This window comes from Choloepus didactylus, chromosome 15 (genome assembly GCF_015220235.1).
Source record: "Choloepus didactylus isolate mChoDid1 chromosome 15, mChoDid1.pri, whole genome shotgun sequence".
Lineage (NCBI taxonomy): Eukaryota > Metazoa > Chordata > Mammalia > Pilosa > Megalonychidae > Choloepus > Choloepus didactylus.
Genome location: NC_051321.1, coordinates 355547 through 368779, shown reverse-complemented (window position 1 = coordinate 368779; position 13233 = coordinate 355547). Strand labels below are relative to the sequence as shown.

Here is a 13233-nt window from a genome sequence, read left to right as displayed (position 1 = left end):
GCCAGGAAGCCCCCTCCCCAAATCACTCTGTAGCCCACCCTCTCCCTCCACCCTGACCCTCCCCCGGCCGAGACAAGTCCCCGTCCCCCAGTGGGCTCAACGAGCCCCAGGCTCAGCAGCCTCTGTGCAGCCAGCCCCCCGCTCCAGAACTTCCCTCTAAAATGGACCCCCAGGCACCCCCCATGCCCGCCGCCCTGCCACAGGGATGCCCACCCCTCACCACCGCGCTCGTGCCTTCCCGACGAGCCCAGATCCTGGGGTCTGTGCACTCACCCGAATCCCCAGGCCCCACAGACCCTGTCAGCCCCCAACCCAGGGGCCCCCCACAGGCGCCGTCCCACAGCCATCGGCTTCCTCCCTCTGGAGGCTTCTGCTGTGCTCTCCCCCAGGCTGAGGGAGGCTGTGTCTTCCCTTTCTCCTACTCTCAGGGCTTATCGGCAGCTCCTGCTCGTTAAAGGTTGAAACAGTGAACAGTTAAATGACTGGTTAACTCGACATCTGCACAACTGGCCCCGAGCGAGTACAAATAACCTCATTGCCAACCGGAGGCTGAAGGAAAGTGACCTGACTAAAGGCCTCGTTCTGCAGTGGGGGCAGCCGGCAGGCTCAACCCTGCTGCGGTGCTTCGGGCTCCTCGTGAGCACCCCACGTGCAGTCCCCGGGAGGACGGACAGGGCTGAGGCAGCTGATGTCACAGCTGTGGTTTCTCTCAGCAAAGGGTCAGCAAGGGGGAAGGGCCCAGGTGCAGTGTCCGGAGGGGCCCAGGTGCAGCGTCCGGAAGACCCAGGTGCAACATCTGGAAGATCCCAGGTGCAGGGTGCGGAAAATCTGAGGTACAGCGTCCAGAGGGGCCCAGGTGCAGCGTCCAGAGGGGCCCAGGTGCAGGGTCCAGAAGGGCCCGGGTGCAGTGTCTAGAAGATCCCAGGTGCAGCGTCCAGAGCGGCCCAGGTGCAGCGTCCAGAGGGGCCCAGGTGCAGCGTCCGGAAGATCCCAGGTGCAGCCTCCAGAAGATCCCAGGTGCAGGCTTCCAAAGTCCCCTGGGGGCAGGGGAAGGGAGGAGACACGCACTGCAGGCTCCTGCTCCAGGAACAAAGTGCCGCGACACGTGTGTAGTGCTTCTGCCAGGGAAGCCACTGAGTCTCAGACCCCGGGACCCAGCTGGGGCCGGCCACGAGGCACTCACTGGATTCCAGACTCCGAGGAGGAAAGCAGTGGGTGCCACGAATCGCGGTGTCTGCCGGGCAGTCCTGGCGAGCTGGTCCCGCAGGGGCCGGAGCCCCAGGCAGGCGAGAGCCTGATCGGTGAGTGACGTGGGGAAGGGGCCGAGCCCGGGTCCCACCTCCGGGGGAGGCCGGTGGCCCTGCCCTGGGAACCCTCTCCTGACCGTTCCGGAGAAGCTGCTGAATCTCTGTTCGTACCTGACTACACGGGTGAGAGAAGAGAGAGAAATAGAGACTGGGTAAGAAACTCTGGGAAAGACTGAAATAAAGAGAGCAAGAACGGATGACACCTACCTTGGGGGATACCCACCCCCCAAAGAAGAGTGAACAGCTTGGCACTGCTTCCAGAAGATGACAAACTTGCTTAGGACTTTACATCAAAATTTACGGTCTGGCGTTGTCATTTCCCCGAATTCCCTTTTCACCTCTGTTCGCTCCACGTCCCTGCCCAGGATTTCGGGTTGACGGCCTGATCTCACTGCCATAGTCGATGGTGCAGCAAAATTTAATAATCACATGTTGCCGAGCGCGCAGCTCGGGTTTTTAAGCTTAGCTCCCCGCCCGCCCCTTGTCAGCCTCCATTAGACGAACTCCCTGGGAACGCGGCAGAAATGGCCAGGTCACCCAGGACGGGGGGTTCAGAGGCTCCGGGGGCTCCGACGACCCCACACCCTGCCGGCCAGCGGCTCCCAGGAGGGCACTGGACAGCGAGCTCTTCCCACGTCCTCTGCACTCTGCATCAAAGGGAAACCTCTCCAGAAGCAAACAGGCCTCCTCACTGCCTTTCCTAGATGTTCAGCGGCCAGTTCGTCCCTGGAATTTTGCCGTCTGTCTTGCCCTTTCTAATAAGGTGCACCTAAGTGTTTCCTACTGTTCGAGGTCTGCTGCTGCTTTTTCTTTCTGAAGAATAGAACTGCACCAAGTCGTGCGAAGGAGGGACGTCAGGAATCTGGCCCTGGTAAAACCCGTTCGTTCATTCATCTAATATTCAGCAGGTGCCAGCTCTGGTCCCTGGGGGGCTCCCTAGCCAGGCACACCTTCTCAGGCCACAGAGACAAATTTTGAACCTGCCTCAGGCTTGGTTTGCTCCAGGATCACGGGTCTTCTGTGAGCTCATGGCCAGGAGGGGGGCTGGCCTGGCCGTCGTGCAGAGCTGGGGGACCCCGGACACTCCAGCCTCAGAACAGCCAACAGGACAAGTCCACTCGCACAGGACAAGGAAAGCCGCCCTCCGAGCCAGCTGGGGTCACTGCGGGAAGGAGGTGGTCGGAGCCGCCCAGCCTCTTGGCCGTGCCCCGGGAACAGGGCATTCACCACACTTGGGTGCCGGGTCTCATGGGCCCTGCAGCAGCTTCATAATCCCGTCACAGAACCCTGAAAGATGACCCGGTCCAGCCCCCAGGTGCAGGCAGGTGAGGTATACCTGCTCCTGTGTGCCCCTCCCTGCCACTCCTCACCCCGCAGACCCCGGGCACCCAAGTACCCGGGGACAGAGCCTGGACCCTGGGGGAGAGACCCTTTGGGGCTCAGGGGCCCCAGGAATGAGTCCTGCTGCTCCGGCTGCCTGCAGCCCCGAGGGGGCCCCTGGGAGGTGCCTACTGGGGTGCTGTGGGCTCAGGCCCTGCCTGCAGGAAGCCCCCAGCCTGGGCCTGCCCACCCCACCCTCGTCGTGCCCTTCCGCAGCCCCTGGGCAAGGTGATAGGGAGGTCACTGCCCGCTCTCCATTGCCCCGTGTCCCAACCCCCTGCTTTCTTCCTTCTCTCCTGGAATTCTGGCAGTTATTCATTTGGGAGATTATCTCAGCCCCCAGGGGAAACCAAATGCCCAGGCATACCCCCTCTCCCCAGACTGCCAGGCCTTGCCCTTGGGCTGGGGATCAAGAGGGCATCTGGCACTTCTCCAAGATGGTCTGAGAGCAGGGAGGGACAGGGGTCCCTGTGGGGGGGGTTCACGGGGCTGCAGGGGGACGGGCAGAGGTGTGCAGCCATGGCCTTGAAGCCCCCCGACGCGTCCCGGCCCCCATCCGTCGGGCCACCTGACCTTCACACATTGCAAAGTCACCTGCAGATGTCAGGACTCATCCCCACAAACGCTTCAGCTGCAAAATAGTTCAGTATTCGCTTACAGTTTTGTGTATTATTTAACATTTACGTACAATGAAACACACAAAGCACATGTGTACTTAACGCAAACTGTTACTGAGAGAGACAACGCGACCGTCCGTCAGTCCAGAAGCTTCCTTCGTGCCCCTCCTTCGGGTCTCACGTCTCCGACTCGGCGTCAAGTCTTTGGGATTCGGCCTCCGTCGTCCTGGCGTAGCCGAGCCCCCCTCGGTGACGTGGCCCCGTTCCTTTATCCGTTTTCCTGCGACTGCACCCTGAGGCTGAGTCCGGCTGGGGCCGGAGTTACACACAGACCTGCTGTCGACATTCTCATTCAAGCCTTTTTTTACTGTGGAAAACGTAGATGGCATCGTACTTGCCGTTTTAACCGTGTTCGCTCTGGCAGCAATAATGAGCCACGATGTTGTCTCGCCTTCCCCTGGCTCCCGGGTCGGGACCTTCCAGCCCCCCAAGCAGAAACCGCCCTGGAGCGCACGCCCACTGCCCGCCGGGTCTCCTCGTGGACGTGGCTGCCAGGCCCCTGGTGAGCACGTCCAACCGCGATGTCCGGGTTACAGGGCAGCCATGTCTTTCATTTTCTAAGAAACTGCCATCCTTGGTCCAAACCGTCTGCACCGTTCTGCACCCCGCAACAGGGGGCAAGAGCCAGGGGTCGGTGTCCTCGCCAAGACTGGTGGGGTGTCTTCTGAACCCCAGTGATTCTGGCACTGGCGGCGGCAATGCGCCTGATTTTCTTTGCGTTTCCCTGATGACCAATGACATCACTTCATGCGTTTGTGTCATTTGGATATCGTATTTTTTGAAATGACTATTCAAACCTTTTGCCCACTTTCATTGGATTTTTAAAAATTATTTTTTAGTCGGTTCATTCTTTATAAGCTCAGGATACCATTCCCTTGCCAGAAATAGGATCCACAGCCTTTCCCCAGCCCCCAGCTGTCTCATTTTCCCAGCGGTGTCTCTGGGGAGAGCAGAAGCCGTGGATGTGGACGGCGCCTAGCGTAACCGTCTTTTCTCTTTTCTGGTTATTGCTTTCTGTGACTTGCCTAAGAAACCTTTGCCTACTGCCAAGTCATGAAAATATTCTCCTGTTTTCCCCTGAACACTCTATGGCTGTGACTTTTACTCTAGGTCTAGGATCCATCCCAAATCCATTTTCTCCCCAAGGCCTTCCATGCCGGCTCCTGTTTGGCTGGATCTCGCCACTTGGCTGCTTACCTCGAGACACTGAAAATGCTCTCGGTCCCCATGAGCTGAAAGCTTCACTTTTCCTTGAATAGCAAGTGCGATATGATTCCCAGAGCCCGGAATTGCAAGGAGTACGCTCCCCGGCATCCACGTTCCCATCCTGCAGGCTCCAGAGAGGGCAGTGGGACCCCCAGCACGAGCCGGGTCCAAGGGGGACACCCCCATTCCCGGGCCCAGGGCAGGACTCGGTCAGGCTCGCTGAGTGAAGAGCCGACACTTGTCAGTTTTCAACATGGCAGGTGCTGGGACTCCCCGTGGGATCAGAATCGACTCAGGGAGGACGCTGGGGACGGGAAGTGGGAAAAATAGTGGGGGCCCATCGCCGCCCTGGGATCCTGCTCACCGTGCAGCCATCCGGCCTGACTCCAGAGAGTTGCATGCCCCCAAGTGACACCCCTCAGGTGAGGCCTCCAGGTGAGGCCCCCAGGTGACACCCCTCAGGTGAGGCCTCCAGGTGAGGCCCCAGGTGGACCGGCAGCCTCTCAGCACGTGGGGATTCCCGAGTCCCGGCTGGGCCTCTTCTCTCCTCACAGGGGCCGGGGCGCTTCTGTTCCAGCCCCCAGGGCAGCTGAGGCCCGAGTTCGGTTCTCCCACCCGCCTGCTCCGTGTAGCCGCCGCCCAGGGCACCTGCGGCACCTGACGGGCACCCAAATCTAGACTGTTTCCTTCGCTAAACAGGCTGAGATCTCCACCAGGCGGTCCTGCAAGTTAAGAACGCAGATGCGGGAGTAACCTCGGGCCCCCGTCCTGCCCCTCGAGCCTGCCTCCCCACGCCGTCCACGCTGCCGCCGACAGAGCCTTTCCTCACTGGCCGGGCCCCCTGCCCTGCCGATCTCCCTGCCCCGGGCCCCTGCCCCGGGCCCCCTGCCCATCTGCAAATGAGGGCGGCAGTGTGACCTTGGCTTCCCCTGGCCCCGGTGGTGACCCATGTTCCAGTCTCGGGGGATCCCTCTTCCTGCAGATCGTCAGCTGCTCATAGCCATCTCTTGGGGGTCCCCAGATGAGGGGTGCTGTCCCCCCACCAGACTGCATGTCCCTCCTTCCCTTCCGTATCATCTCCATCCTCGTCTTTTCACTCGGAGCACCTAGCCCAGGGCTGGCAAAGAGTAAGATGCAGGAAACGTGGGACGGCCACGGGAGGGTGGGCAGACAGCCGGCGGGTGGGCGCTGTGGAGGCCCCCCAGCTCCCTGCTCTGGGCCTCACCCTGCACCCCGCCTCGCGCTCCTCTCTGGTTCTTTCTCACGCTTCCGGGGGCAGCAGGGCATGGAGACTGGGACGGGCAAGGAAGGTGGTGCACTGTGGGGCTCTCACAGGCAAGGCCCCAGCTGAGCCCCAGGGTCTGTGGGGCTGGAGGGGGCTCCAGAGCTGCCCATCCGAGATGAGGGGCCACAACTCCATACGCCCCATTTTGAGCAGTCGCTGCTGGCAGCCCCGGGAGGCAGCGGGGTCCTGGGTGAGCAGCTCTCGGGGTGGAGACCCCCCCAGGACCAGGTGCAGTGCAGTCAGCAGCCGGCACACCACAGCGTCCCCACCACCCCACTTGCTGGTCCACCCCACCCAGGGGCCTTTGTCCTGCGCGGGTTATGTCATGGGGGAACCCAGAGCCCCGGCCCCCCGGCCTTTGCCCCACTGGGGGTCTTCTCTGGGTGTGGGGTGCAGAGTGAGGGGAGGGAGGGCCTTGGGGAGACCTGGGGGGGCTTCCTTGGTCAGGGCACGTGTGTTCCTGAGCTGCTGCGCCAGCCGGAACCTGTGTGCAGCTGCGCTCCTGGCAGGCACGGAAAGATGGAAATAGGCGCGTTCTCTGCAGAGGTGCCAGGCCGCATCCCGTCACGGGCAGTGAGTGTGCGAGTGTGCCTCTGCTCTTCGGCAGGTTCTACCTGATCAGTGGAGGGGTCCCCTTCATCATCTGTGGGGTCACGGCAGCCACGAACATCCGGAATTACGGGACGGAGGACGAAGGTGTTGCCTAGTGAGTAGCTGGCAGGGCGGGGAGCGCGCAGCCTGGGAGTGCGGGGCGGGGGTCAGCGGGGTGCTGTCAGAGCCCCTGCACGGGAGAGGCCCCGCCAGCCGCCTGGCCCTGGCCTCCCCGGGCCCGCAGCACCTCACTGCAGGTGGCAAAGCCAAGGAAGGCGGGGGGCCTGCAGGCGTCCGAGCGGGCACCAGCGGGCACCACAGTCTGCGTAAATCACTAGCTCTAGAACGAGATAGGACACAGACTCGGGGTCACCCAGGTGGGGCTCTGGGGAGCCCGAGAACCATCCCCACTCGGTCCACGAGGACACAGAGCCCAAAGCCCCGGTGCCTAGAGCCTGGTGGTGCCCACACAGTCACCCGGTCCTTCCCCCTCCCCGCCTTGGACCCGCCCCTGTGCCTTCCGAGCAGACCCAGGCCCTGCCTGCACCCTGCCCTGATGCCACGGGCCAGCTGGGGAGGACTGGGGGGGCAGCAGGAGCCACAGCACCCCCACCCGGGGTGGGGATGGCCGACCCTCTGCGTGCCCCCACCTGCCCCCGTGCCTCTTCCTGTGCTCCAGCCTCCTCCCACCCGGCCCGGCCTCCCTGCCCTCGAGGACATTCTGCCTCCTCGGACCCTCCTCAGCCTCCAGCAACCACGTCCCGAGGCGGGTCCCGTGGGGATGGGGGAGCGGCACCCCCACCCCTGTGCTAGGGCCCTTTGCCCTTTGCCCTTTGCCCATCCTCCTGTCGCTGAGGGCGGCTGTAACTGACCCCATAGGCACCGGCAGCTGCAGGACACCCTGGCCACACCTGTTGCTGGATCTTGTGGGCCCCTCTAGGCGGTGGCTCCAGGGGCTTCTCGGGCTCGGCAGGTCCACCCTGAACAGCTGACACCCCCAGAAATGGGAGTCCCTTATTTTAATCTTATGTTCATGTCCTTATATTAAGCTAACTCACTGTAGAAAATTCTGTTAATCCAGATGAGCCCAGGAAAACACAACGACCCCAAGAAAATCAAGGCAGTCACTCTGCCAGGAGGTGTGCACCAGGGGTGTACATCTGTGTGCAACTGGGTGTGTGTGCCAGGAGTGCATGTGTGTGCAACTGGAGAGTTGAGCACCAGGGTTGTGTGTGTGCAAATAGGGTGGGAAAGTGTGTGATGGGGTACATATGTGTGTGCTGGGGTGCGTGGGTGTGCAAGTGTGCAACTGGTTGCATGTGTGTAGCAGGGGTGTGCACTGGGGGTGGTGCATGTGTGCACCAGGTGGTCTGTGTCCATGTTCACCTGGGGGGCACCGCTGAGCCCTGGTTCACAGACAAGTGTGCATGTGCACTGGGAGGCACTGAGTCCTGGCACATGACTGGGGGTGCATGAGCAACAGAGGGCGTGCAACTAGCGTGTGTATGTGTGCACCAGTGGGTGTATGAGCACACAACTGGGGAGTGTGAATGTGCACCAGGGTGCATGTGTGTATACCTGAGAGTGTGTATATGCAACTGTGGGTGTACATGTGAATAATAGGATGCATACATTTGCATTGAGAGTGTGAGTGTGCACCAGCGGTGTGTGCGTGTGCAGTGGGGTGGATGAGTGTGCATCAGGGGTGAGGGAGTGTGCAATGGGGTGGGGCATGTGTGCACCAGGTGGTCTGTGTGCATGTGTACCTGGGGGGCCCTGAGCCCTGGCACATGGCTGGGTGTGTGTGTACAGGGCTGCGTGTCACCTGGGGGGCTCACGGCCAGGGGTCCGTCGCTGACCCGCTCTCCTCCCCACAGCTGCTGGATGGCCTGGGAGCCCAGCCTGGGCGCCTTCTATGGGCCGGCTGCCTTCATCGCCCTGGTCACCTGTGGGTACTTCCTGGGCACCTACATCCAGCTGCGGCGCCACCCCGAGCGCAGGTACGAGCTCAGGGCCTGGACGGAGGAGCAGCAGCGCCTGGCGGTGCCGGACGTGGGCCACAGCCCTGGGGCCGGGCCTGTCCTGCCACCTGCTGGCAACGCGCTGGTGGCCTCGCTGCTGCAGAACGAGCACTCGTTCAGGGCACAGCTCCGGGCGGCCGCCTTCACCCTGCTCCTCTTCGCGGCCACGTGGGCCTTCGGGGCGCTGGCCGTGTCACAGGGCCACTTCCTGGACATGGTCTTCAGCTGCCTGTACGGGGCCTTCTGCGTGACGCTGGGGCTCTTTGTGCTCATCCACCACTGCGCCAAGCGGGACGACGTGTGGCGCTGCTGGTGGGCCCACTGCCCCTCCGGCCGGGACACCCACCCCAAGGCCGCCGCCAACGGGGACGCGCGGGGCCACGCGGCCTGCCTGCAAGACTCCCCGTGCCCCGGGAGGCAGAGGGGCTTCAGCCCCCCACCCGCCGGCCACCGCAAGATGACCAGCCTGCAGGCCGCGCAGGGCCACGTCCGCTGCCTGTCGCCGGCCACACCCTGCTGCGCCAAGATGCACTGCGAGCAGCTGATGGAGGACGAGCCCCCCGTGCACCAGCAGGACGCCTTTGCACACGACCTGCACCTGCACACGTGCCTCCAGGCCAGAACTACGCCTCCCTACTTCAGCCAGCCCCGCGCGGCGGCCGAGCGCGAGTACGCCTACCACGTCCCCTCGAGCCCGGACGGCAGCCCCCCAAGCTCGCGCTCGGACAGCGCCCCGAGCTCACTGGAGGGCCCGGCGGATGCGGCCCACACGCCGGCGTGCTGCGCGCAGGGCGGGCCCTTCCCCCTGGCAGGGCCGCCCGAGGGCGACGACGCCAGCCCCGGGCTCTACGGCTGCGCCCACTTCGAGATGCACCGCAGGACCCAGGCGCTGCCCGCGGGCGGCCCCGGCCAGAATGGTCCCCTGGTGGGGGAGGCGCAGGGGGGCGGGCCCTACGGCCCCGACCTGGCGGGCAACATCCGCACGGGGCCCTGGAGAAACGAGACGACCGTGTAGCCGCGGCAGGGGCGCCCCCGCGTCGCCTTCCTGGGAGGGGCTGGGGGGGCTGGGAGGGGCCGGGGGCGGCCTCTCCCCGGAAGGTCGCGCCGCGCCGCCCTCGACGGAACGGAGCTCCTGAGCGGCGCGCGGGGTCCCCCAGCCGCCCCTGCCTTGCGCGGACCAGGGCGGGGAGCCCCTCGGGTCTCTCCTGCCAGGCTGGACGCGGCCTTGCCACCGGTACCTTCTCGCCCTCCGTTCCCGCCAGCAGTCCCCGGGGCAGCTGGGGGCGCAGGACCGCATCAAAGGGGCCCCGCCCCATCCCGAGACCCCTCGCTGTCCCACGTGGATGCCCGTGACCAGGGCGGGCTACTTCATTGGTGTTTTCTAAGTGCTCTGTTCCGAGGGGCTGTGCCCGCCCCTCTCCATCCAGGATGCCGTGGTCCTCCTCCTCGTCCGTCTCTGGGACCCTCCTGCATCTCCGCTACGAGCCTCCCCCCCGGCGCCCACCTGGCTCCATCTCCCCACCTTCTGGCACCCTGCGGTGGGCAGTGGCCTTGTCCACCGTCGGCCCACTACCTCACGACCGCTCGAGGACACGGCCACCCCCTGGCAGGTGGCAGCCCTCCAAACACCCTTCAGCAGAGGCCACCTTCTGGTCCCACCTGGGTGCCTGGGAACAGGGTCTCGTCAAAAAGCCAGAGGGGCTGGCGGGAGGGCAAGGGTCGTGTACGGATCCACTTTTCCTGTTTTGCGTTTTCATGGATGGCCAGGCCCAGGGCCTTGACCCCAAGGACACAAGTCGACAAGAGACGTGCGTGGCCCCATTCCACAGCGGGGGGGGGGGGGTTGTGGGTCCCCTTAGCAGAGCCCACGTGTCCACAGGAGCGTCCCCAGGAGAGCCATGACTGGCCCCTCCCCCCAGCCCAGGTCTGTGGCACACACACGTGCACACACGTGTACACACACTGAGGTCTGTTTTTAAGCCATGCCAAGCGCCAGGTTTAGGTTCCGCTGTGCACTCTGCAACGGCCTCCATCACGCTATTTGTCAAAGTGGTTCTGACGCCCGGCGGGGGGCTCGCCAGGAGCCCATCCTTCCCGTGCCGGAGCACAGGTGGTGAGGGATGCTGTGAGCACCTCCCATGTGAAGCGGGTCTCGGGGGTGCGTGGCCTCTGGGCACAGGAGCGTGCGTTCCGCCTTCTGTAGGCGTGCATGCCGCGTGTGCCCTGACCGCTGTGGCCTCTGCGGAGCTCCCTGTGCGTGCGGCTTGAAGGGCCTCGAGAAGGCGCCCGACGGTCTCCATCCCCTCGCCATCCGCATCTCGTACCCAGGTCGGCAGCCGATGCACACACTGCTGGTAGACGCTGTAGAGCTGTAGACGCTGTAGGCACCGAGCCCCCGGACCAAGTACAGTTCCGCGTTGTCTGCCCTTCGCGGGGCTGGTCGGTGCATCATGTGTCTCTCTCACCCTGCCAGGGACACGCCCAGATTGGCGGGTGCCCCGGCTTCTGTGCGCCTGGGGGCGGGGGTGTCCCGCCAGTCCCCCAGACCTTCCGCCCCCTCGCAGGTGGGCCTCCAGCACCCGCGTGCCCCTAGCACCCCTGGCAGAACGGAGAGGACCCTCCATCACTCAGACCAAAGAAAGTTAGCATTAATCATTAAAGCTCCTGTGCTTCGGTCTTGATTTAGCCTTGTGAGTCCACGTGGGAACAGTGTTGTGACATCTTCCATTTGCATGTTATAAAAACTCACAGCGCAACCAGCAGGAAGGAGAGCGGGACGTGCAATAAGCTCCCAAGAGGAAGTGAAGTGGAGGTCAGGGCCAAATTCTGTTGTCTGAGAAGTAACATTTGTGTGCCTTCTTTGTGTGTGTGTAGTGTGTGTGTGTGCATGTGAGTGTATAAGTGTGTGTGCCTCTGCATGTGGGGGTTGTGTGGTGTCTGTACGTGTCTGCACATCTGTGTGCATGTGTACGTGTGTGATCCGTGTGTCACTGTGTGGACGTGCATGTACACACGTGTTTGTGAGCATGTGCACAGTGTGTGAATGTTTCCGTTTCCTAGGCTGCTCAAGCAAATACCGTGCAGTGGGCAGGCTTAAACAGTGGGAATTTGTTCACGGTTCGGAGGCCAAGAGAACATCCAAATCGGGGCGCCATCGAGACGACACTCTCTCCCCAAAGCCGATGGTATTCCAGGGCTGCTGCCCACGATCCTTGGTCCTGGCTTGTCACGGGGCAAGACATGTGGCAGCATCTCCTGGTCACTCCCTTCTCTTCCAGGAGCCCTCTGAGGCCCGCTCTCTCCGTGCGTCTCAATTTCATTCCACTTGGAAAGGACTCCAGTAATAGGAGTGAGACCACCCTGAACGAGGGGGCCACCCTAACCAGAGCACGCTCACAGAGGGGTCCTGCCCATGATGGGGTCACACCCACAGGAATGTTTCTCTGGGCAAGCACAGCTGCAGACCACCACAGTGAGGACATTGTGTGTCTGTGTGTGCATGTGTGTGTGAGCACGCAAGTGCATGTGTGTCTGTCGGCCTGTGTGTGCATGCGTGTGGTGCTCCAGGGAGAACTTGTGAAGCGCCCCCTGCCTTCTGCCGGCTGCCTCCTTCCTGCTCTGTGACTGGGACAGTCTCTCGGCCTCTCTGGGCTTCTCTCTGCCTCACCAGGGTGGTCCCGCAGGGGCTGTGAGGACTCGAGCAATCCCAGAGCCTTGGGGACATGAGGCCCAGGGCGTGTGGCAGCCTGACACGTCTGCACAGCCCTCTTTGCACTCAAGAGCTCTGGAATTACAGCAGCAGAGTGAATCGGAGAGCCTCGTGCACACCAGGGTGCCCCCAGCAGCCTCGAGCTCCAGCCCTTCCAGAGCAAACCCGGGCAGCACGGCCGTGTGTGACCCGCGCTGCAGAGCACACAGGCTCCGGTGGAGCTGGCGCCTTAGCTCAGCGGGGTGGCCTGGTGTGGACGTCCTCTTCCTCCAAGGAGCCTGCTGGAGTGACTGCACAAGGTCCTCCCAGTGGGGGCCGCGGGCTGCCGAGGACCCCTGCCATCAGCCCCTCACCCAGCCACCCCAGGCCCCAGCAGCCCGGGGCTCCACTGTCCCCTTCACAGGTGGGCAGAGGGCCTGCGGGTGCCCATGCTGGAGCCAGGCCACGGCTGCAGCTGGGACAGTATCGTCTGTCGTCACAGACACCTTTGGGTTAAAATGTTGCCTTCTCGAGCCAAGATCAAAGGAGCTTCTGAAGCCTTGGGTGGGGGCAGCAGCCAGGATGGAGGGGCGGCTCCACACCTGGGGAGGGGGTGTGTCTGGAAAGAGGGGATCAGCGGTGGGAGGGAGGGAGCAGGACGCAGCGCCACGGGGGCCAGGCCAGCGGCAGGGTGGGGGGAGGCTGGGGGGGTGCAGAAGGGTCCAAGTGGGTGACCTCTGCCACCAGCTGAGGACAGTGTGGCCCCCAGGAGGGGCCAGGGAGAGTGAGAAGGGCCCCATGAGGCCCTCGGCAGGAGTGAGATGTGCAGCCCTGGACATGACCAGAGCCAGCAGCGGCCACTTCTGGGACCCAGGCAGCAATGGGGAGACCCCTGTGGCTGGCAGGTCCCCACAAGCAGCACCCGTCACTGTCCAGCAGCAGGGGCCACCCCATGGCTCAGACACATGGCCTCAGACTGTCCTCTGTCCCTCCAACAAACGCAGACCTCGCCCCACGCCCGCCCTCCCTGCTGCCCTCAGTCCACGGGGCCGGGTGGGGAGCCCTCCTGGGCGCTGGG

General features: G+C 63.4%; 1 protein-coding gene across 2 annotated transcripts in view; it reads left to right on the top strand.

The window, feature by feature from the left end:
* The window catches only part of ADGRA1 (adhesion G protein-coupled receptor A1), a 29393-nt gene extending 19897 nt beyond the window's left edge, over window positions 1-9496 (top strand). For both annotated transcript variants that reach the window (XM_037804702.1, XM_037804701.1), the window contains 2 exons: window positions 6463-6561; window positions 8324-9496. In XM_037804702.1, the coding sequence (XP_037660630.1) occupies window positions 6463-6561; window positions 8324-9482 (1258 nt within the window). In that variant the 3' untranslated portion in view covers window positions 9483-9496. The remainder of the gene's footprint in view (window positions 1-6462; window positions 6562-8323) is intronic.
* Window positions 9497-13233: the final 3737 nt, after the last annotated feature.